The 24,844-nt window shown below is 45.6% G+C and overlaps 1 protein-coding gene across 1 annotated transcript in view; it reads right to left on the bottom strand.

Annotated features, from left to right (window-relative positions):
* CACNA1E (calcium voltage-gated channel subunit alpha1 E) overlaps window positions 1-24,844 on the bottom strand; it is a 471,774-nt gene that overhangs the window by 14,039 nt on the left and 432,891 nt on the right. The window contains exons 39-46 of the mRNA XM_077928105.1: window positions 22,888-22,984; window positions 20,353-20,458; window positions 16,444-16,551; window positions 15,211-15,311; window positions 13,765-13,871; window positions 7,105-7,213; window positions 2,924-3,052; window positions 151-331 (exon numbers count right to left, since the gene is read on the bottom strand). Of these exons, the coding sequence (XP_077784231.1) occupies window positions 151-331; window positions 2,924-3,052; window positions 7,105-7,213; window positions 13,765-13,871; window positions 15,211-15,311; window positions 16,444-16,551; window positions 20,353-20,458; window positions 22,888-22,984 (938 nt within the window). The remainder of the gene's footprint in view (window positions 1-150; window positions 332-2,923; window positions 3,053-7,104; window positions 7,214-13,764; window positions 13,872-15,210; window positions 15,312-16,443; window positions 16,552-20,352; window positions 20,459-22,887; window positions 22,985-24,844) is intronic.

Genomic DNA, 24,844 nt, shown 5'->3' with positions numbered 1-24,844 from the left:
AATACAAAGATAACTCTCCTGGCCTTTACTGGGGAAGGAATTGAGACGATGTGATCTCAGAGTCTCCAGTCTCAAGTGTTATTACAAATCAATATATGACATTTATTTATTTTTTTAAAAAAGCTCCATCTCACTCCCGTTCCCATTTACCTGAATCTGTGTTGAGGCGCCTTGAAGACAGGTGCAGTGCAGAATGGTAACTGCGCCGGCGAGACTTGTAGGTGTTTTCACTGCTCTTTTCCATGGAGAACTCATCTAACCAGGAGGTGTTCGTCCGCTTGTCTCGAATAGTAGAAAAGGAGCGTCTCATGGAGCCTGGATCTGTAACCACCTGGAAACGTATCCCATTGGGAGGTGGGGGGGGGGGCAGGATGGTTAGCAAGGGCCTGCTGCTGTTCAGGAGGCAGATTTGCTATTACCAGTTCAGAATATATAATGTCACAAGGATTTACCTAGTTTGGGAAAGTGTAAAGACACTTAACAGCAGATGGGTCTGGAGGAACCGCTCCCACTGAATTTTGTGGCGGACATGTACTTCTAATTATAATTATGTTAACAGAATTAAGATACTGGTAGAATGACAGCAACTGCCCCACTGATATCCCAAGCTTCCTCGTAAGTAGTGACAGACTAGAATTTTAGATTTAAGGACTGAATAAGACTCTGTTCCCCCCAATTCCTGATGGCAACTACTGGAACTCATATCTGGCGAGTCTGTGTAGATCCATCTATTACAGGATGTCCTCAACTTACATGAATGGACCAGCTCCTGAAATCTTCTGTGTCAAATCACATCAGCACTACTGTTTCAGAGTCAGGCTGAAAACTTGCACAGAATCTGGACTTGGCAGGTAGAAATGGGCGGATATGGGACAAGCTATATTATCAAGCAATAGCAGAGTATATTTTATCTACTGGGTGCTGATAGTTCATTTCAAATACCCCTGAAACACTCTGGGCTCTCTCTTTTGAGGGAGGGCTGGGGTTGTCAATGGCAGAACAAAACTTAATGATTAAGGGGGGGGGGACTACATGGGAGTTTGAAAGGGGGAGTGTGAGCATCTTCGCCTTCCAATAGACTCTGGCCATTCTCCTCATCTGAGAAAAGGAGTCTGGGCTCTGGATGGTTTGCTCTGATCTGCTCAAGAAGGCTGATCGCTAGTTGAAATTCTGCCTTGGAACAGAAATGGTATGTCCTCCTGCAAATACTGCTATTGCCAGCAACACCCAGTGTCTCCCAGCTTCAGATTATCTGTCTGGGTCTGTTTTGAATCTGTGGCCTGCTTTTCACTGAAATGATAAGTGATAGTCTGAGCCCTACTATTTCAGTCACTGGGGGACTGAATGCTTTCCCTCACTTAAAAATTCCCCGGGTGTACAAAACTGTCCTCTTTCCCTCTGACATGCTGGTTTCTATATCCCGGCTGTTTCTTTTGTATGAAGGAACGCTTAATTCACACGAGTGCACCCTTGCAGTCTGAAGCAAGGCAGCTCAGATATAGCTTCACCTGTGAGAACGAGACCTTGAATTTGAATAATGTCAAATTCTCCATTTAATTCCCATAGCTATCGTTAAAAAAACAAAATAAAACACCTCTTCTGGCAGTTTGCTCTTTCTCATTTATAAATCCAGTCCTTAATTTTCTGCTAGCAAAAGCCTTCTTTTCCCACTCCTAATTCATTTACTCATCGTTTGCCTTTTCACCAAGTCCATTCTCAGCCTACTTCCTGCCCCCTTTTCCCATTTGCTCCTAGGCTTATTTCGTTACTTTTGAGTTTCCCTTCCCTTCCCTTCCCTTCCCTTCCCTCTGATTCATTCTACCCTTCCATCTGGAAGCTCCTGCCTTCCTGTAAAACTCTGGTTTTGCTTTCTATCGTTCTCCCTCCTGTGGGCTCAGCCAGCTGTTACTGGACGCCCCTCTCTGTGTCTAGAATCGAGGGGGGACGACGACACTTTAGGGTGTGATTTTTCTGGAACTGGAAATCGTTGCGCCAAGGGAGCAACAGCAGAACTCAGCTGTCAAGTTGCCATTGTTGTCAAGCACAGATTTCTCAGCAGAATGACTGAAGGGTACAAAGTCCCCGCTTCCCTCACAATTTGCTTATGCAAGCACTGCCAGGCTGACACAACAGACGTTGACAACAACTTTTGCAAACAAGGGCCCTTCAAGCTGAGAGTGAGAGTTTAATTACCGCAAAGGAGCATAGGCTTAAGATTACAAACCTGGGAAAGTGTGCATCTCTCTGTTAATCAAAAATGATTACGAGACGGACAGACAGGGGGAGAAACAAACCCTGGCTCAACAGACAAAGAGATGAAGTATGGCCAAGACTGATCAGGACAGAATGCTTGGTGGCAGCCATGTAGACAAGTGTCTTAGGACAATGGGAATAGATTTGAAAGAGGAGGCGACTATGCCAAGAAAATAAATAAATACTTTCCGGTTGGGAGAAGGGCTCTTCCAAACTGTTGCCATTCTTGCTGCCACCAGCAACAGTCTTGGTTGAAGGAGAGCAGGAAGGTGGTTTTCCGCAAAGCACAAACCTACTCCGTTTCACTGCAGTCTTGGAAGAAGGTGGCAGGAAGGATTAGTGTGAAAGCTGAGCAACGGAAGGGCTGATCCCCTGCTTTGCCTCATGGTAACCTTGGACAAGTTACTAATTCTGCATTCCAGTTCTCCATCTGCAAAGTGGGCAGTTGGAGAGTATATTCCCCGTCTCGGTGGGACACCACAGAGCATTCCAACTCTTTTGTCGAAGGGGATGGAGGTCTGTCTCGTAGGCGGCCAACTCAAATGACACCAGTGACAGATTTTAGCCTATGCACCCTAAAGCTAAGCATCAGCCTCCTGTGGGAAAGGTTCATGCATCTCATGTCATGCTCTATTCCTGTTTGTCCAGTCATTGTTTCACTTGGTTTTACCTGGGGATCCACAGTCAGGCGTGGCATGGAAGAGGCCCTCCCAGATACAGCTCGTTCCTGAGTATCCACCGGGAGGTAGCTGCCACAGTTAGAGGGCTGCACTCTTTTAAACTCTCTAACCTCTGGCTCCTGGAAATAAACACACAGCCAAGCTCATGGGGTTTTGCTTGATCACATAGGTTGCCATCTGCTGCCAATGACTTTTTCATCAGTGCATTAGGAATGGCTTTAGAAGTGTACTTAAAACACAGTGCTTTATGCTGGCAAGAAAGGGAGCAGGAGACTGAAATCCTAAGCGCGTTGGGACTCACTAGCAAGCAAGGAAGTGCGCTTAGGAATATTTAACAGTAATTGTTGTTTGATTGGAAAACAGGTGCGTTGGTTTCAGTCTGAGTGTGGAAATCCAGCACAGCTTTTTCTTCCTATTGGATGGTGTGTGGGTTTTTTGGACATCAGTTTGGATTTAAATCAATGACATTCAAAGGGAACCACTGGGCTGGATTTCTGTGCCTTTCTGGTTTATCTCCAGCTGCAATTCTCAAAGCACTTTCACTGGCAGAAATGCTCTTGATGCCAGATCTATGCACTCTGTGGGCTCTGTTCTTTAATTTTTTTAAAGCCCAGCAGATTATGTGTGTTTCTCTCTATCTGATCAATTAGTAACGACTTTTCCGGACATGCACAAAATGTTGGGATATTTTTGTTTGATGCCCATTTTCATTATTTCTCTTTTTGTTAGGGGCAATAATGATAAATAATATAATTATTTTATTGGGTGGGGGGAGATCAGGGAACAGTGGCTCAGATTGCATGCAACCACTGTTTAGCCTTGTGAGGGTGAGCGACAGCGTGCCCTCGGTTCACATGTTACACCTTTCCTCCCCCCCCCCCCCGGCATGGCTGCAGTGGGGAGACTGAAAGCTTCAGCTTCCATTTTAGATAAACCATAGTTTAACATGTCATCCAATCCTTAAACTATAGTTAATCTTAACTATAGTGAGAACAAGCCAGAATCACAAACTATGGTTTGAAGTAGGCCTGTTTCCATAAACCATGGTTAGGATTCCATAAACCATGGTTAAGATTAACCACAGTTTGTCCAGGATTCCATAAACCATGGTTAAGATTAACCACAGTTTGTCCAGGATTCCATAAACCATGGTTAAGATTAACCACATTTTTCCAGGTTCAGACGACACGGTGAGATCATCGAAAAGAGAAGGGACACCATCTGAATTCCTTCTTGAAGCCTAAGGTTCACCTAGCCTTATACAAACCAGCCCAGTATGTCACTAGTAGGAGTGACATCACACAGAAGAGTGTGGCAAAAGATTGCCTGCAGTTTCTTGTTTCAGGCTGAAGTGGGAAAGAGCACGAGGATGCACACTGTATGTTTTGTGTGTGATACAAACTTTACACTCTGAGAAGCACACGGAGCAGACTGGAGAGGCACACTTATATAGCACTGAAGTGCAACAAGTGTCATGGGTGGCACACAGATGTGCACACACGCACAACCATATACACACACAGAGACACTAGTGCTGCCGACTGAAAAGTTGAGTGTATGTTTGGGTCAGAGGCATATGTTCACATTTGTGTGATGTGACTAAACAGTTTAGTTTTGCAGCATGGACAGCAGCAGTGAGACATGATGAACACAAACCCAGAAGCACTGGATACTGTTGGTTTTTTTTAACCCTGGGTATACCACCTGATGAAATGACTACAAAATGAGAGGAAACCAACCTGTGAAAAGACCGGCATTATCAACAGTTTCAATGAACAATGAATTTTTTAAAAACTAGCTTAAGCCAGAAGTAACCACTGATAGCATCCCAAAGATCTGACTTGATTATTAAATGCATTATTAATGCATTTAATTAATGCATACATTTTGCATTTCTAAACTTCTGCAAAACTTGTCTGTCCGTAGCCAAAGGATTTACAGTCGCAAAAATGATTGCACCTTCCAGCAGGGCTTATCCATTCACTGATTCTCTAGTTGCTAGAATCGTCACTGAACATTCATTAAGGTTAAAAGTCTCTTAGAATCTCTAAGAAACAGTTGAAAGCAACTGTTTTATGTGTTTTTATAATTGTATATTCTATTGCTGTAACCTGCGCCGAGGCCTTATGGAGAAGGGCAGGGAAATAATCCAATGAATATGAATAGGTATAAAATAGTGTTGAAGGAACTCCTGCTTTTGAAAAGAAAAACCTGTCTGATTGCACATAGTGCACAGATACAGTGCTACCTCTGGTTACGGACTTAATTCATTCCGGAGGTCTGTTCTTAAGCTGAAACTGTTCTTATCCTGAGGCGAGCTTTCGCTAATGGGGCCTCCCACTGCATGCACGCCTCTGGTGCGCAATTTCCATTCGCATCCTGGGGCAAAGTTCGCAGCCAGGAGCAGCTACTTCCGGATTAGCGGAGTTTGTAACCTGAAGCGTTCATAACCAGAAGCGTTTGTAACCAGAGGTACCACGGTACCATGTTTTATTTGGGTTTGGAAGAGGAAGGAAAGGCAACACCTAGTGATGTTCAAGCTTTTGAATACATTTCAGATTATAAGAAGGACAAAGCAATGTATTTTGTGAGCATCTGTTGTTACTTTTGTATACCTCATGAGAACCGTAGTAAAGATCCCATGTAGTGCCCTGATTCCTATCGGGAACAGACAAGAGGTCCTGCCTACCAGAAATCTCCTTTCTAGGTGGTTGTAGGACAGTAGCAAACTCTGATGGCTGAGTGTGCTGGTGGTACTCAGAGAGTAGTTAGGCTCCTTCATTAGGCCTATCATAGTTGTGCCGCTATGACATCAGCACCCCTTGATAGGTCTCTAAGAGGAGAGACAAGGAGTGGATATTTCCCAGATGAATACCGTTGCTCAGGTAGACAATTGAGCCTTGCCTGGCGTACAGAGAAGTTCACTCTTTTTATTGTAAAGCCTGCCCAATATTCAGGCCTGATCCTGATTGTACTCTGTACCCTAATCTTCTTCAAGTCAGCTGCTCTTGGCTTCCCAATGATCCTATCAGAGACGAATCCAGGAATGGAGGCACATGTTCCCAACAATAATCACAGCTCTCCTCCTTTTCTCTAGCTGAAATGGCACCCTTGCCGTTCGACAAGAATGGCTCAGGGTGTGACCAGACAGGATTTTGGAGAACTCGTATCTTTTTTTATCCTCTTGAGGTGGATATAAATAAACAAAGGGGAGGGAATTAAACCTGCCCCAGTTTCAATACAACACCCCACGGGGTGGCTTTTGGAAAGACTGGCAGAATATTTCCTAGGAATAAAGGTCTAGAAGGCGAGAAGAGGTAAGATTAGTAAAGCCATCTATATAGGAAAGCACACTGATGCTTGGACCCCAGAAGGCACCTCAAAGTGCCAGGATTTCACATGAAGCAGTGCAAAAAGCCACTCCCGCCCTTTGAAGAAGGTGGAGTTGCGGGCTTCACGGCCCCAACTCACAATTGGGGGGATTCCCAGCTGCGTCACCTCCTGGCCAGCCAATCGGATGGCTCTGGGGATGTGGCCTGCCCTATTAAACCAGGACGCAGCCAGGGATCTCCCTCTTTGCCACCTGCCAGCTGCCACCCTCGCGCCCTATAAGGTTTACTTTCTTTGACCTTGCTATGGACCTTGGTTGGTCGCTGTTGAGGGGCCTGGTAGGAATTTTTCCACTTGGCAAATTGGCACCAGCCACTTGGTTTTTGCCTACCATGTAGCAAATCATCACAACTTTCTTGGTATTGGCAGTTAGGCATTGGTATTGCTCTGTAGATGGAAGAGGGGAGGTAGAGCCATCACCTGCCCTGTATATTGAAGGGTAGTTCGTTAAAGGATTTCGGGGGCGTGGCCCTGTCCAAAGCCTATGGAGGTGAGGGCCTAAGGCACGCCCCCAATTGGTGACCCCGGGGGAGTTCCTAGTTGATGTGCATCAGCAGGGCTCCCCCTACTGGTGGTTAACCCTTCCTGGACTTCAAGCGGACGGGCTGGAGTCGGATATAAGTTAGGACCAATGCCTAAGCCAATACCGCTCATCACCTGTAACCAATAAAGTTGGGGCCTCATTAACCTTAATAATTGTGTCATGTGTCATTATTTCCACTGGGGGTGGGGACTCTCCACGCAACAGGATAGCGCAAGAAACATTCATAAATGGACTTACCAGAGATTGCTGCTCTTGATATTCCCCATGGGACGGATCCATGCAAGCCAACTGGAATATCTCTTGGGGAGAGAGTGGGCTCAGGGAAGGGAACCCGCTCCTGCTGCTCCTGTAAAGTTAACCTAGCTTCAAATGAAAGGAGAACACAAAACTCTGATGGTTCAACGCCTGTCGGTTATTTCTCTGACTCCCGCCAAACAGAAGATCTTGCAGCATTTCATTAAGAGCCTCACTCCACGATGAACAACACGCCTTCTCTGCGGCACAGTGGATAGCTCAGCTAGTAGAGCATGAGATTACTGATCTCAAGGTCGTGAGTTTGAGCCTCACATTGGGCAAAAGATTGCAGGGGGTAGGACTAGATGATCCTCATGGTCCCGTCCAACTCTAGAATTCTACGAAGATCTCCAGAGGCCACTGCCATTAGAAGTAAATGTTCATTTAGAGGAGAAACGGGGCCTTCTCTGTGTGGAGTTTGTGGAGATCTCTTTGGGAGAAGCCGCTGGACCTTTTAAGGTGTTATGGTTTTATTACTATTGTTAAGCTAGCCATATATTAATAAACACAAGGGGCATGATCCAGCCAAAGTAAGGTCCACTTTAATCCTGTTTATTCCAAGGGGAGAGGTCACACATGCAACTTAACTCTGTCCTGTTAAGCTTATGAACCTAGATTGTGCAGGAAGGATAAGAAAGCCAATTTCAATTTGCACACAGCAGCAAAAGATTAAAAAACAACGCCGTCTTCAAACCTGCCCCATCAGCTCTTTTGTTTCTGTTTATCATCAATAGTGTCACCTATACAGCTGTACTTTCCTTCCAAATAAATATGCCCAAGTAAATGTAGTACTTATGTACAGTTGGTTGACAAGCCAAAAGCGATTTAACAAGGGCTGAATCAGAGAAAACCTTTTCCACAGTGGCCTATATGTTGCTGGAAAGCGTGTTCTCCAATAAATGAGAGCACGTGTTGCGGTGTGGGCCACCAGGCCAGGCCTCTTGTTGCCAGGCAGGTTAATAGTTGTTGCCTGGCATCATGATTGGGTAACCGGGTTGCTGGGGCAAATTGTATGCTGCAAATTGGGTGGGTGGGACCATAGTCTTTAAATATTGGTGCACTCTGGTTTCTCTTTCTCTTTGCAGAGTGCATCGGATCACCTGCCCGCCCGCCCGCCCTCTTTCCGGTTGACCTTGCTTTGCCTGTCATGGGGTCGTCTGCTTTGGAGTGGGGGCCTAGTAGGAATTTGCCATTTGGTGATTGGCTGTGCCATTTGGTTTTGCCTACTACTCAGCAATTCGTCACAACTTGTAAGGTTGCGGTTAGGCATTGGTTATAATATGCTGATGGTGGAGGGGTCAGGCTGGGCCTGCCCCTCCTATTGCCCTGAAGGGAATTCCGTTAAAGGAATCCTGGGGCTTGCCACGATTTCATCCAATCCCTGTTATGGGACCAGGGCCGCCCAACCCCTGTTATGGGAATCCTTGTTATAGGACCGGGCAGGCAAGCTTTCGGGGAGCTGCTGGGGTGAGCGGCGTGGGTCCGACGCTTAGCTCAAATGACCCCCCAGTTTGACTTTCTCTTCTACTGGCTACCGATCGGACCTCGGGATGTCAGTTCTGTCCCAGGCGGTGGGACAGATAGTCATAACCAATGTCTAAACAACCACTCACTGATTTTGTATTTTAATAAAGTTGTGGCCAAAATAGTGCCCAAAAAACCAAAACTAAAATTACGTGTTATGTGTGAAGTTATTTGAGGGGTGGCCTGGGGACCTACACACGCAATAATGTTTTGTACATGCAAGGGGTTTCTTTGAATAACATTTTCATTCAAAGTTATTTCTAGACTGCATGTAGAGTTTGAAAAATGCTATCAATGGGTTGTTGTTGTTGTTCCACATTCAGCCTTTGAATGGCAGGGAGAGAGGCTATGCCTTGACATAGCACAGGATTTGGAAAACTTTGGAGGAGGAATGGAAAAGGAACAAGGGGCCATTCTGGCCTTTTCTCTCATTCAGCCTTCATGATCAGGGCTGGTTTCTTTGCAATTTTGCATCTTCTGTAGATTATATTGGGAACACGCTGAGTCTCTCTTGTCGTGGAAAACACTGCTGATAGCACTGTACCCATGATTGCCTCTGTTCCCTAGAATGATGCACTTGCCATGGTAAGACCCAATTCAGATTTGTCTCCCATTTATTGGTTATTTCTGTTACGTCTTTTGGCACTTTCAGATGGAGAGCTGGTAGCATTCTTTTAATTGTTGCTTTCCCCTTTTATTTTGCAGCAGAGGATATATGCTGTTCCCCCACTTACATTCTGTTATGTTTTGGTCACATAGCAGGTGTGAGCCTCCTTACCTTTCTCCCAACTCCTCCTCCTGATTACTTAATCATTTCTAATTTTTTAAAATAATTTTTTATTATTATTATAAAATACACACATATTGCGAATATACAAACATACATTTCATACAATCCTTAAATAAATACAAACATACCTACACTCAATCCCACATATAATTCCTTTCCCCATCACCATCCACCACCCCTCACCCCACCTTTGTGTTAGACTTCCAATCTACTCAATTGCAATTTCTTTCCACTTCTATTACTTTCTTTCACATACCTTTACCCTAATTTCATGCTTCTTTTTCTATTACACATTGTTATCCATCTTATTTAGTATTTCAGTATTTATAACGGAACTTGTTTATTCTAATAGGAGCTCTGATTTTTCTTTTTTCTTTTTTAATAATATTTATTAAAGTTTCAAACAAAATTACAATAATACAAGAAAAATAAAAAAAAAATAAAAAATAAAATACAAAAAACAGAAAAAATAGAATAACAATTAAAAACAAATCAGTCTTTCCATATCTTGTCTTTCGTTCACTTGTTTCCCTGACCTCTTCACACCTCCCTTTTTTGCATCCCAGTTCAGTTAATTAATTCAGCAAATCCTTTCCCTTTTTTCTTATCTTAATCCTTAATCTTAGTATATTACTACTTTAAGTTCCCATCTATTAACAATCCATTTTTACATAAACCTTAATAACATTGCTGCTAAAACCACTTCATTCCAACATCATTCTAACATTCATTAATTTTACAATATTTCTGTAAATAGTCTTTAAATCTATCCAATAGATAAATAGTCTTTAAATCTTCCAATCTTCTTGATTTTACAATATAATTTTGCAAGTATCCTTTAAACACCTTCCAGTCCTTGTCTATCTTCTCTTTTGAGATCCTTCCAATTTCTCCCATAATTTTGGATATATTGTAATACTCCAATAATTTGGCAAGCCACTCTATTTTTGTCGGCATAATACCACTTTTCCAATTTTTCACAATCAATAGCCTTGCGGTTACTGTTGCGTACAAATATAATGTCTTGTCTTCTTCCTTTAGACTTCCTGGTACTATTCCCAATAGAAAACCTTCTGGTGTTTTCCATTTCTAGAAGTTGTTCCTTCTCCACCTACCCCCCTGCCACACACACACACACACACACACACACACACACACACACAAACACGCCACAGAAAACAGTTCATGCAGAGTGACTTTCTCTCTGGTTGTGAATTTTCTCCGCTAAATGAAGAGTTAACGTTCTGCCCTTTCTAAGAAACTGTAATTCCTTCCCCCTTTGCAGCAAGAGTAATTACACACACACACACACACACACACACACACACACACACACACACGAAGCAACAGGAATTCTCTAATTGGAGGGGGGGTCAGATTAGTAGCAGTGGAAAGAGGAAGCAATTAATCAGGCAGAAACCAGCAGGAGGCGCTTGAAGAAAAATAAGGGAAAATAGCAACAAGGAACAGCCACACCTGTGGAGTTTTTGCTACGGTTCCATTCTTTTCAAATCGGATTTTCCATGGTAGGGGGGGAACAGGTAACAGTCGCTGCTGGTAAGATATCAGCTGATTCTACAAGGGGATGGCAATATTGTCTGAACTGCCTGTGTTATAAGAATTCTAAGGTCTCAAATGTAGAATAAATATTCATAAATGGACACATATCTAAATATATAAACCAGGGGTCGGCAAACTTTTTCAGCAGGGGGCCAGTCCACTGTCCCTCAGACCTTGGGGGGGGCAGACTATTTTTTGGGGGGGGATGAACGAATTCCTATGCCCCAGAGATGCATTTTAAATAAAAGGACACATTCTACTCATGTAAAAACACGCTGATTCCCGGTCCGTCTGCGGGCCGGATTTAGAAGGCGATCGGGCTGGATCCAGCCCCCGGGCCTTAGGATGCCTACCAATGATATAAACCATGTGTCTGAAATAGTGCAGGAGAGTAATCCTGAAGCCATTTTGACTCTTCCATTAACCTCAAAATATTCCTCTGCAGTAAGGGAGGCAAATGAGGAAAGCCTTCCCATTGTCTTTTCACTTACAAATCCTGTCTTCAGGGCATATTGTGTATGAATAGGGTGAGCCAGTGACCTGGATTCAGGAACTAAAATATTAACCATCACCAAAGAATGACCAGGCTGCCCAGGTAATGCAGTCAGTGACCATTATTAGATATCCTGGCAGAGAGGATTTCTGCTGCAGACTGCCTCCTATGGTGTATGTATGATGATTTTGGGGTGGTCTTTGGCTAAGGGGGTTCGACAATGTCCAAAGTCTTTAAAGGGTCCTGCACACTTTTGTTCAGGGTCTCTCCCTCCTTGAAAGGAGGGGAGAGAACTCTATTGCAACAGAAAATAAATATCTGCCTTGCTTTCCACTGGATCCTGCCTCTATCCATTCTTCTCTGACCCATCATGGACTTTGGGGACTCAGAGCCCCATGGGGAGTTGGGCAGCAAAAGCCAAACCCCAATTTTTACACCACCTGTAAACTCAGTTGAATGGGGTATGGCCGTCATACGTCGAGTGCCTCATTTGGAATACGGAAATATGTTTATGTCAATTCTGGTTCCTCTGCTTCTCATTTCTCCATTCTTCAGACATTTTTTGCCCCATTAGAATCATAGAATCATAGAGCTGGAAGAGACCACAAGGGCCATCGAGTCCAACCCCCTGCCAAGCAGGAAACACCATCAGAGCACTCCTGACATATGGTTGTCAAGCCTCTGCTTAAAGACCTCCAAAGAAGGAGACTCCACCACACTCCTTGGCAGCAAATTCCACTGTCGAACAACTCTTACTGTCAGGAAGTTCTTCCTAATGTTTAGGTGGAATCTTCTTTCTTGTAGTTTGGATCCATTGCTCCGTGTCCGCTTCTCTGGAGCAGCAGAAAACAACCTTTCTCCCTCCTCTATATGACATCCTTTTATATACAGTGGTGCCCCGCAAGACGAATGCCTCACAAGACGAAAAACCCGCTAGACGAAAGGGTTTTCCGTTTTTCGATGCGCTTCGCAAGACGATTTTCCCTATGGGCTTGCTTTGCAAGATAGAAACGTCTTGCGAGTCTTGCGATTTTTTTCGCTCCCCCCCTTTTTCTAAGCCGCTAAGATGCTAATAGCCTTTTAGCCGCTAAGCCGCTAAGCCTTTAATAGCTGCTAAGCTGCTAAGCCGCTAATAGCGCTAATCCGCTAAGCCGCTAATAGGGTTGCTTCGCAAGACGAAAAAACCGCTAGACGAAGAGACTTGCGGAACGGATTATTTTCGTCTTGCGAGGCACCACTGTATTTGAACATGGCTATCATATCACCCCTCAACCTCCTCTTCTCCAGGCATTCTCCATTCCTGCATCAGTTTGCGGTATCACAAAGATCTGCACACTCCCAGCATATGCAGTCTTGTCTCATGTAGAATCACAGAATTGTAGACTTGGAAGGGACAATGAGGGTCATCAAGTCCAACCCCTTGCAATACAGGAATCTTTCGTCCAACATGGGGCTTGAACCCACTTGAGATTAAGAGCACCACGCTCTACCAACTGAGCTATCTATGGTGACTAAAACACACACACACTTTTGAAAGCAATTTTCCAGCACATCATGCATTTTGTGTGTGTGCAGTTCCTCTTCCTCTTCACATTTTGCATGCATAAATTTGTTGGAGAGCTGCCTCACAAAACGCAAACCGTGAAGGACAGCTGAATTACGGTTCTTGTACAGTAGTACCTCGGGTTAAGTACTTAATTTGTTCCGGAGGTCCGTTCTTAACCTGAAACTGTTCTTAACCTGAAGCACCACTTTAGCTAATGGGGCCTCCTGCTGCCACTGTGCCGCCGGAGCACGATTTCTGTTCTCATCCTGAATTAAAGTTCTTAACCCGGGGTACTATTTCTGGGTTAGCGGAGTCTGTAACCTGAAGCATATGTAATCTGAAGTGTATGTAACCCGAGGTACCACTGTATTAGTTGTGGAGTACAAATTAAGTAGGCCCATGTTAAAATGCAAACTGAATTATTTTCTTGCAGTGGAGGAGGGGAACAGTCTATCAGTTGTCCCTCCCCCTTGCTAAACTGCATCGGAGCAAGCAGGCGGGACAACTCTCCCACAGATGCTCTCCTCCCCTGCCGATCACAGAAAGTCCAAATTTATAATTCTCCCCCACCCTTAGCCTGGGAAGAGCGCTTTGTATCTTTAGTGCCATTTAAAGAACAACACAACCGCAGCACGAATACGCAGATATGCCCGCATGGACATGTCGTTTTACTCAAACATCTACACTTACAGTCCTGAAATGGTATCTTGCTGGAGGTAAGGCAAAGCTTTGGCATTAGAAATGATCTCCTGAGGAAGAGAGGAAGGCTCCATGCGCTGGAACATTGGGGCATTTTTCTGAATTCAAAATAAAAAAGGGGAGGGGGAAACAGTCTCAATGCAAAATACAGATTGGTAAATAGACAACAACACGATGTTTCTTAAGGGTGAATCTAGTTGTGATAGGGAACTGCACCTCTTCGGCATGCACATCTGAAGTGGGTTGGGTGTGTGTATCTTACAACTAAAGGTGTGAGTCAGAGCAGCTGAATCCTTTCCCCTGCCCTCCCCTCTCTTCCTCTGGCCATAGGACGCGGGTGGCGCTGTGGTCTAAACCACTGAGCCTCTTGGCCTTGCTGATCGGAAGGTCGGCAGTTCGAATCCCCGCGATGGAATGAGCTCCTGTTGCTCTGCCCCAGCTCCTGCCAACCTAGCAGTTCAAAAGCACACCAGTGCAAGTAGATAAATAGGTACCACTGCAAAGGAAAGGATGGGGGGAACCGCTAGAGTTTTCCCTGATCTGGTCCTGTAAGATGAGCTGCACTGGGGGGAATTTCTAAGCCTTTGTGGTTACTTATAAGACAAATCATGCCTTCTCCATTGCTCATGAACTACAGTAAGGCTGTAAGCATGGTTTATATGGGGTGGAGTGGGATGTCACAATTGATGGCATTCACTTCAGGGAATGCACCTCCCCGGGGATGGAGGCATTAATGTGACATATGCTATGGCTTGTTCCTTCTGGAATCCAGTATGGGAGAAACAGTTGACCCCCTTCTGTGATGCCCCCTGCCCATTTATTCCTAGGGCCACCATTGCCTTGTAAATTGCCAGAATGGAAGGCTAGCTGGGAACTGTACGTAAGTCAAGATGAGCTCCTTGGAGAAACAGCAGAAAACAAGCCTAATAGTTAAGGCAATCATGAAAAACCGAATGCGGAATGCATCAATAGGTTGGAAGTCATCTGTTAACTCCTGCACAAATACAGTGGTGCCCCGCAAGACGAACGCCTCGCAAGATGGAAAACCCGCTAGACGAAAGGGTTTTCCGTTTTGGAGGCGCTTCGCAAAATGAATTTCCCTATGGGGTTGCTTCGCAAGACGAAAAAATATTGCGAGTCCCTGCGGGTTTTTTCCGCCCCCCCCCCTTTCCCTAAGACGCTAAGCCACTTATCAGCTGTTCCGCTGATAAGCCGCTTAACAGCTGATCGCGAAAAGCCACTAGACCGCTGTAGCGCTAATCCGCTAATCTGTCAATGGGCTTGCTTCGCAAGATGAAAAAACCGCTAGACGAAGAGAATCGCGGAACGGATTCTTTTCGTCTTGCGAGGCACCACTGCAACCCCCAGCTGACCTTCCATAAACTTTCAACCCTCAACGCAGTAGGATTGCTGTTACTTGCTGCAGTGGACCTGTACCTGTTCTTCCAGTTGCTGCCTTTGTTTTTTAGCTTTACTCTGCTTATAATAGTCCATTATCATCATGGCTGCATAGATTTTTCCAACTGTCAGGTCCGTAGCTGGAAGTAAAAGGCAGAGTTCTATGTTAACAGAAATGACGCTCTTCAGGTGCAATAGCAGAAAGTTGAATCAGGGGCATGCCTGTCATTGCACGGCTTTGAAGCAACCACACAAGTTCATTACACAAAGGAACGCCCTTCGCTCTGTGAATCTTGAGGTGCCACTGGATATCTGTTTGAGGCACCTCCTGAAAAATGTGTCTTTCTGTTCAGGCTTAATTCTTGTTTTGCTAAAACTGAATTTAAAAGTGTGCAAGTGTGTGTGCACGGGTGAACGAAGGCGTCATGACACCCGGGGCAGGGTGTCGCTATGTAGGGCACATGTGTGGCGTTGCTACGTACGACACATGCGCTGTACATAGTGACACCACACATGTGCTGTACATAGTGGTTTGCTGGCAGCGCTGCTCCAGCGCCGTACGGACGGTGCCAGGATTCTCTACTGGCGGCTGCAGCCACGAACAGAGGATCCTCCACATGCGGCTGCGGCGGTGCAATGGCTGCTCGCGCCACCGCAAGCCCCCGCAGGGTTCCTTTTTGTCACCCCCCAGACATGGTGTCTGGGGCGCACCGCCCCCTGCCCCCCCCGTTGCGACACCACTGTGTGTGTGTGTGTGTGTGTGTGTGTGTGTGTGTTTCTCTCTCTGTGTGAATTGCTCCAAAGGTTGGCTACTTGGAGGTGAGAAATAGCAAGAAAATACTTCAGAATTTCATTCTCATGTTTATGCCTGGGACCTAAAGATGGAGGATAGACGGTCACATTGCTTTTTTCCCATATATAAAAAAAATGTTTAGGGGTACTCTCGTTTTCCTACTCATATTGAAATACTGCCCCTCAGTGAGGCCAAACTTATATCCACAACATGTTGAGGGGTATGTGTACCCCTGCGTACCCCCAGAAAAAAGCACTCGACGGTCATAAAATATCTGCAAAGTAAATGGCCAGGAATCGGGAGGTAAATGTGATCGTTTATCTCCCTTTCCTTTTTCACTCTTTGGCAACCAAGCATATCTCTCTATGCATCCATTCATCCTTCCAACCATCTACAGTTTCCTACTTCTTCCAGTCTTCCACATCCCAGTCCTGTCATCATAAGGACCTGGCAGCCGCAATGCCTAAACAATAACTCACTTTTTGGCATAGGCACCAACAGGTCCAGCATCTTCTGTGAAAGGTGAGGCCAGATGGTCAAAATCTCTTTCTGGAGCTCGGAGTCCAGCTGTTGCCAGTCTGCACCGCCTAGGAGAAAGCAGGTCAAAATGAAACTGAACAAACAGCTCGGAGAATTGTTAGGCAATGGCACACATTACGCATCAGATCTGCATCCCACTCTTTCCCAAAGAAACTCAGGTACCTTCTATCATATGTGGTGGACTTGTCCCAAGGTGAAAGACTTCTGGGAAAAGATTTATAATGAATTGAAAAAAATGTTGAAATATACATTTATAAAGAAACCAGAGGCCTTTCTTCTTGGAATAACAGGTTTGGAATTGCCCAAGAAAGATGTTAAATTATTTTTGTATGCCACAACTGCTGCTCGACCTTATTAGCTAAGAAGTGGAAAACGCAAGAAGTACCAGCAGTGGAAGAATGGCAGATGAAGATGATGGATTTTTCGGAGCTAGCCGACCTGACTGGAAGTGTCCGTGACCAGAAGGAGGAGGAGTACCAGGAAGAATGGATGAAATTTAATGATTATTTAGTTAAATATGTTAAGTTAATTTAATTGGAAAAAGCTTGCAATTACCAGATAGGCTTAGGAATTAAATATGCAATGTGATGAATTAATATGTCTAATGCTGAATTGGAAAGAAAGAAAGATGTTAAGTGATTGAGTTAATTTTATAAGAATACTGATTTGGAAAACCATTAAAATGATATGCATTGAAATTCAACTAGGGGGATACCAGGAAGTCATTTAACAATGTTAATAAGATTAGTTTTAATAAGGTTATGATTTATGTTTGTTTGTTTATGTGTTTGTGTGTTTATAATTTTGTGAAAATCAATAAAAATTTTGAATAATAAAAAAACCTCAGGTGGATGTGCAGTGGGTGGAGGGGTGTGTTTCATATTTTTTATCCTGACAACAACAGTGAAATATGTGAGGCTGAGAGCACGTGACTTGCCCAAAGGCCACACAGTCAACCTCATGACTGTACAACAACAACAACAACAACAACAACAACAACAACAACAATAATAATAATTTATACCCCGCCCATCTGGCTGGGCCTCCCCAGCCACTCTGGGCGGCATCCATAGAAACCAAAAATACACTAAAATATCACATGTTAAAAACTTCCCTGAACAGGGCTGCCTTAAGATGTCTTCTGAATGTCAGGTAGTTGTTTATCTGATGGGAGGGCATTCCACAGGGCGGGCGCCACTACCGAGAAGGCCCTCTGCCTGGTTCCCTGTAGCTTTGCTTCTCGCAATGAGGGAATCGCCAGAAGGCCCTCGGCGCTGGACCTCAGCGTCCGGGCAGAACGATGGGGGTGGAGACGCTCCTTCAGGTATACTGGACCGAGGCCAAGGATTCAAACACCAGAATACCTGGCCCAAATGTAGACCTCTGGTCCACTATATCACAGTGCATCAGCAGGAAGAAATACAGAACTACCGAGAAGGGAAGAGTTCAGTACAGAACTGAACGCAAACATCAACAGAGGCCCATCAATGCACAGGGGCAACCATATACAGTATATTTAATCTAGAGCTTCTGCTGTCAACACTGGGCCTTGGAGGCACCCAGAAGCAGCATGGCTGATTTCGGGTACCTCCAAAGCTCAGAGCGTCAAAGACAAGACTCCTCCCCTCTCTTGATGAAGAGGAGGGTGGAGAGCCAGCCCAAGACATGTTGCTTCTTGAGATACCAAGGTCAGCAAAAATGAATGGACTCCTGGCATCCAGGTTTGACACAGTTACCATTTTTCCTCCCATTGTGAGACTGTGGGCACAAGGACATGGTAACTGATAGAATTCCTGCTCCATGATTTTAGTCATGGGATTGTTGTCTATCATATGACAGTATATGTTTTGACTCCACAGAGTGGGAAGTGGCGGAGACAGGATGTTTGTGTTACTGTGTTCCGTGAAGTGGGACTATTGTCCTTTGTCCTTTCTCTTTGCTGTCTGATGCTAGAGAGAGAGGGAGCCATGTTGCAGTGCTCCGTGTGTGTTTATATGTAAATAAAGTAGATTAGCCAAAATGCTGAGTGGCTGAGGTCTGTTATGCAAGCTGCAAAGACTCTGCGGATCCCTAAATGTGCCGGTGTCGGTTGGCATCCGTCACTGTGATGTTCAGGCTTAAGAAAGCTTTTGAAGCTCCCGAACGATCGACCAGGAGGGAGAGAACATGCCAGTCGGGCATGTGTCTCTGCCAGGACCCTACTTGAGTGTAGGACGAGCTCCTGACAATAACTTGTCTTCATTTAGCAACGGTCTGGCAAGTTTAGCTGTGCAGGGGTTAAGTCCCAGCATCCCTGCCAAAACTAATTTCCACCTCCCAACCTGCAGGGCAGAAATGGTTTTCCCCCTTCCAGATTAGATCCTTTCACATACAGGAAAGCTTCAGAAAGCTACAACAGGTATCAAAACCAACAGTTCTTTCAGAGTTGCAAGTAAAATTCAAATGGTTGGGAATTAAGACACATTGGTGTCAATAATGCAGGAAATCTACTTCCCCCCCTACATAAGTCCTACATACAACTTTCAAAATTATCTTATTATACACACTGCCGTTCCCTCGTTTAAGATACCAGGCCTACTGCAACCCACACAAGCCTTCTGTTAATCCCAAAAAGCTGATCCTGGTGGCTCCATTCAGATTCTGATCCTAAAGCCATCCCACACAGTCCTGCTGTCACCAGCCTCCCGCTTTCAGTGTCAGTAGTTTTTAGGTCAGATGAAGAATGGAAAAGTTGTGAAGCCCTGGGAGAAGCTAAGCAAAAGCTTTGCGGATATCCCTATACAACATGGGAAGACAGATGCCCCACTATTTCAGCGCCCGCAGGAAGTGACAAGCCAATAGGCATCCATCACATCTATAAGAGAAAAAGGGCCAGTGTGTTCCTAATTTATGCTGAATATCTGGAGAACTGATTTATTGGTGCTTGTCCCAGGGTTGGGGGGAAAGGTAGGTATGTCACAGGGGCAGGGAATGTGCTTTGCCGCTCTTAAAATGTCGTGCTTGGGTGTGTACATACCACACATTTAAAGCACATAAATAATTCTGGGGACTGTGGTTTGTTAAAGATGGTGGCGTAGGAAGGAGGGTGCGGTAGGGGCGGGTCGCCCTGGGTGCCACCGCTGAGGGGAGTGACTAACTGGAAAAAATAAGTATTTCAAAAATAAACTTATTGAAGCTCCTCTCTGAGAGGTGGGTGGGGCTTCCCGGGTCCCGGATGCCATCCTCCTTGCCTTGGGACCTTTGCTCCGCCCCAAACCCAGCTGGCCAATCGGCTGGAGGCACGGCAAAGGCAAGGCAAAGGCTGATGCTGCTGAGGCCGACTTCCTTAGCCCCCCACCAGCAGCAGATGGTTTTTTTGGGCCACTGAGGTGGCCTGCAGAGGCCGAGGTGGCCACCAATAGTGGCTGGGTTCCGGGGCGCATGTGAACGACCTCCTGTGCTGCTAAGCCAAAGCTGCTTATGCTCACAATGTACAGTCAATAAACCAGAAAATTACACTTGCGACTGTATCTTATTTTTCCTTCTTTTAATAATTTGAATGGGGGACGGGGGACGGGACAAGAAATTTTCCACACCGGGTACCACCTGACCTTGCTACGCCCCTGGTTAAGGATGCTCAGAACTGTAGGCAAACTACACTTCCCATGATTCTTTGAGGGAGGCCATGTACTTTAAAGGTACAGCGTGTACACAGCCTTTATATTCACCCAACCATTTCTGAAGTGTGAGGGATATGGAGTGGACTGCCGAAACAGCTTTTTTTCTGCAGGATTCTCAGGCGTTGGACGACTGGCAAGATTCCCAAACACTGGCCCCTTTGCTGTTCCATCTCGCCCCCGCTGCTTTACCTTTAGCAATCTTAATGTCCAAAGCTGTTCGAATGAGGGCCATCAAGGTGGAGGAGAAATGGACGGTGTTGTCCTCGGCCACCGGCATATTCATCAGGACCAGCCTCTGCACAAGAGAGTGGGGGTGGGGAAGCGGGGGTGGGGGGAAGCAGGCAGAAAACAATATCGAAAAACGTATCAGGGAGACACGAGAAAAGGGGGCTTAGAATGCATCAAGTAGGATAGCCAAAAAGGAGGGCAAGGATCGCACCCTCCATCCCCCCCCCAAGCTGGTATCACGTCCACCCCCCGTCCACCCAGTGTGCCTGCTTGCTGTCTTTTGCCATTTTTATTCATCCTGTCAAGCCTACATGTCGTTTTACTGACTTGGAGCAAGAAATAGGACTTTGCAAAGGAGAGACAGCCCCACGGGATCTGTATCTCCATCTTTTCAGAGCCATTTTGTCTCTTGCCCCCTCCCCCGATTTTGTTGAATCTTGCATCCCAGGACACAAACTCAGGCCTCTCTGTGATAAACTTGCTACCCAGCTACATCCTGGCGCCCCCTTTTTGAGTTTGCGTTTAATTTATTTCAGGAGAAAGATTATGCTTGGCAGAACATGATTGCCCATGCAATGGCTTGAATTCATCTCAAGCCTGAAGCGGGAGGAAAGAGAGAGAGAGAGCGGGTGCAAATGAAGAAAAACTGATGACCAAGGCAGGAGTGGGTAGGTCATGCTCCTTTTACCCCCCAGGTGGGGAGAGTGAAATGGCCAAATCCACTTCCCAGAGTGTACAGACTGCTTTGTATATAGTTCTGTGCTTCCCCTGCCGCACCTATTCACCCAGCCTCGTTCTGGTCCTTTCGGAGCCACCATCGACCCAAAACCATTAGGTGAAATTCAGGCTCAAATGTAGTAAACATGCTTCTATTTGTGCAACATGTTTTTTCCCCCTTGTGTGCTTCTAGCAACAGGTGAGTGTGAGTGCAAGTAAGCGCTGCTGTGAACAGAAGCTAAAATCCTGGATAATGCCACAGACTGGCAAATCTGAATGGCTAAAGGATATATTTTCAGCAGTCTTCTCTTGTACAATCTGAACTCAAACGTGTCTAAGTCCTGAAGCTTTGGCTGCAACCCTGTCACAGAATGCACACAGGATGCCAGAATTTCCAGAATGGTGCATTCTCTCACCAGATCATGGCCTCCAAGAACCTGGTCTGCAAATTCCTTCTGTTACTAACAAGGATTGAAGGACTGCTCCTTAATGCAGTCAACCACAGCACTCCGAACATCACATAACCCTTTCGAGCTCAGCTTCAGAGGAGGGTGTTTCTGGCCATCTAGGCTGCATGAGTACACCATGCAATTGTTAAGTCATGAGCTCCACTGAAGACAATTCAGCTTGGTGAATATTTCATGCTCTTTCTACAGCCTTCAGCCTTCCTTCCTTCTATTTCCATTAGTCAACACAGATTGAGCTGCATGTTTTTAGAGTGCTTGCCTATCATATTTACAATTAGTTTTCCATATGGCCCAACACAAGGGAACCAAATATATTCTATTCAGGACTGTAAAAGACAGTATCTTTTATTGAGCTAGCTGGTTGTCATAGAAGGGGAGAGTTGGAAGGCTCATGTTCTGGAAGGTTTCAGTTTTCAGCTCTTATCAGGCAGATAGTTGCTGCCTTGCCGGACATCTTTGGGAGAGGAAGAGGTTAAGGAGTGAACCCTGCAGAAATCTGGAGCAGAGTCCCTAAGACAGCTGGATGATGTCCTGTGCGCCTCCTTCTGGCAACTCCGGCAAACAAGCTAGTGCCAAATGTATTGCTCTGCTTTACTTTGGACCACATCAGTGAGGCCGAGAGTGGGGTCTTGTCTTCTGTGCAGCCCAGGACCTCCATACACACTGTCCAGGCTTGTACCCTGGAGAGGTCACTTCAGTGCTGCTAATGCAGCAGCAGCAGCAGCAGCAGCAGAATAATAATAATAATAATAATAATAATAATAATAATAATAATAATAATAATATCCCGGCCATCTGGCTGGGTCTCCCCAGCCACTCTGGCCAGCTTCCATCAAAATATTAAAATATAATAGTCCTTCAGATATTAAAAGCTTCCCTAAACAGGGATGATGGGAGTTGTGGTCCCAAAACATCTGGAGGGCCGAGTTTGCCTATGCCTGCATTACAGTAACTACATTTTTATCTCTGGAAGTTATATTAAAGATGACCACCGTGTGTCTCCTACGCTGAAAAGGGATCACCTTAGCTTTCAGGCTCACTTTAGTTACACTGACATTACATACATTCCTCTCCTATAACAGCCATGCTTCCATTGCAGAGTATCGCACCTTGTGTGGCAGGTAAGTATTTCGTAGTGTGCAAGCAGACCAGTACTTAATGGTTTGTGAGCATTCGGTAGCCATAAAAAACCAAATAGTCCTTCCTTCCCCCCCCCCCATACGGCCAGCCACCCGCAGTCCCATCCCATGCTAATGCGTCCCCCATTTCTCACTGACCAGCAGCCCATAAAGGAAAGAAGGGTTTGTTCTACCTTATAAGCAACTTTGGAGGGACATCTCTTCCCGAGGCCTAGTGGTGGGGACATGAGAGTCAGCATTTCATACATCTCAGTGTAATGGATGCGGCCACTGGTCATGGAGGGGAAAGAGGACAACGGGAAGGGGAGGAAGATGCAGAGGAACGAAAGGAAGAAAAACAAGGCATTCCCAGAGACCCCAAAAATGCCCCCAAACAAAAGAGAACACAAGGGAACAGAAGAGAGAAAAGAACAGACAAAACAGGAAAAGAACAGGAAACCCATTAATCAATGCAAATCATACATGACAGCCTGTGCTGATGTGGATTTATATCGCCCCTCACACAGACCCAAGAATGGCACCGGCGTGGTTTGCCAGCCTTCCCATACATATTGGCTGGCGTTGGTGTCTTACGGCCGGTTTCCCCTTGCAGGTGTCGTGCCATCGCCCCACCTCGTTCCCAGGCCTGTGTGCAAGTGGTATATAAATCAAGATACACAACACTCCAACAAAGGGTTATTCAGGATATGGAGGTGCAGACGTCAGAGAATGGGCAGGACCTGAGCTGTTGGCAGAGCCTGCGTTCTTCCCCACCAAGTCCTGCCCTGAGATTCACGTTGTGGCATAACCCGTGGCTGAAGTGGCATGTACCGCCCGCCTCTGGCAGTGCCTATGCAACCGGAAAGCATCACCTTGCATAGGAGGGTAGTGAACCAAGCTCAAAGGAATGTGTTTCTTTTGCTTCCATCCAGCCCTGGGGATGGAGAACTTTCCCACCATGCGCTGGTGCAAAGGCATGCTAAGTGGCTAAGAAAAGAAAAGCAGGAAGAAGATTCTACATGCCATGCTCTTCCCGCCCCCCTGGTTCTTTCTCACATGCGGCTTCAAGTTTCACCTGGTTGGAGTTTAAAGAGTCTCAGCAGAGGCAGCTGTTTTGGCCTTCTGAGGTTCAGGGTTCATTTGCGCTCCCCGCATTCTAAAGTAACCGTAAAGGACACCCCCTGGCTATCTGAAGAAGTGTGCGTGCACACAAAAGCTTATACCAAGAAGAAGAAGAGGAGTTTGGATTTGATACCCCGCTTTATCACTACCCGAAGGAGTCTCAAAGCGGCTAACATTCTCCTTCCCCTCCCTTCCCCACAACAAACACTCTGTGAAGTGAGTGGGGCTGAGAGACTTCAGAGAAGTGTGACTAGCCCAAGGTCACCCAGCAGCTGCATGTGGAGGAGCAGGGAATCGAACCCAGTTCACCAGATTACGAGTCCACTGCTCTTAACCACTACACCGCACTGGCTCTCAAGTTTGCTCCAAGAACAAACTTAGTTGGTCTCTAAGGTGCTACTGGACAATTTTTGATTTTTTCATATATTTTGACTGTGCCAGACCAACACGGCTACCTACCTGAATCTACTCCCTAGCTAGTACTTCCTATTTTGTAACTTTCTCATTGCAGCATCTCATCAGCCTATGCATAAGAGTTTCATGGAGAACAGCTATGTGGACTGAGAATCCAGTAGAAAAGGCACAACTACTGACTTGGGGGCTTTGTTTGGAATCTTTAAGCTCCTCCTCATCTTCCTGGGGAAAAGTGTCACGTGCCCAGGGCTAGTTGTTGTTGTCTCTATAAACGACTTGGATGAAGGAATTGAGAAGATGCTCAACAAATTTGCAGATGACACCGCAAATGGGAGGCGCATCTAATACCACAGAAGACAGAATCAGGACACGATATGTACTCAACAGATTGAAGGACTGAGCCCAACCTAACAATAGGGTCAAATATAAGGTTCTGCACTTACGACAGGAAAAAACAGATGCACAAATATAGGATGGGGACACCTGGCTTACTAGTAGGACATGTGTAAAGGATCTAGGGGTCTTGGTGGACCACAAGCTTAACACAATGCAACAGTGTGATGCAGCAGCAGCAAAAATAAGCTAATGCTATTCTAGGTTGTATCAACAGAAGTC

This window comes from Podarcis muralis, chromosome 5, assembly GCF_964188315.1.
Source record: "Podarcis muralis chromosome 5, rPodMur119.hap1.1, whole genome shotgun sequence".
NCBI lineage: Eukaryota > Metazoa > Chordata > Lepidosauria > Squamata > Lacertidae > Podarcis > Podarcis muralis.
The sequence above is the reverse complement of the archived record's forward strand: the minus strand, read 5'-3'. Positions and strand labels throughout refer to the sequence as shown.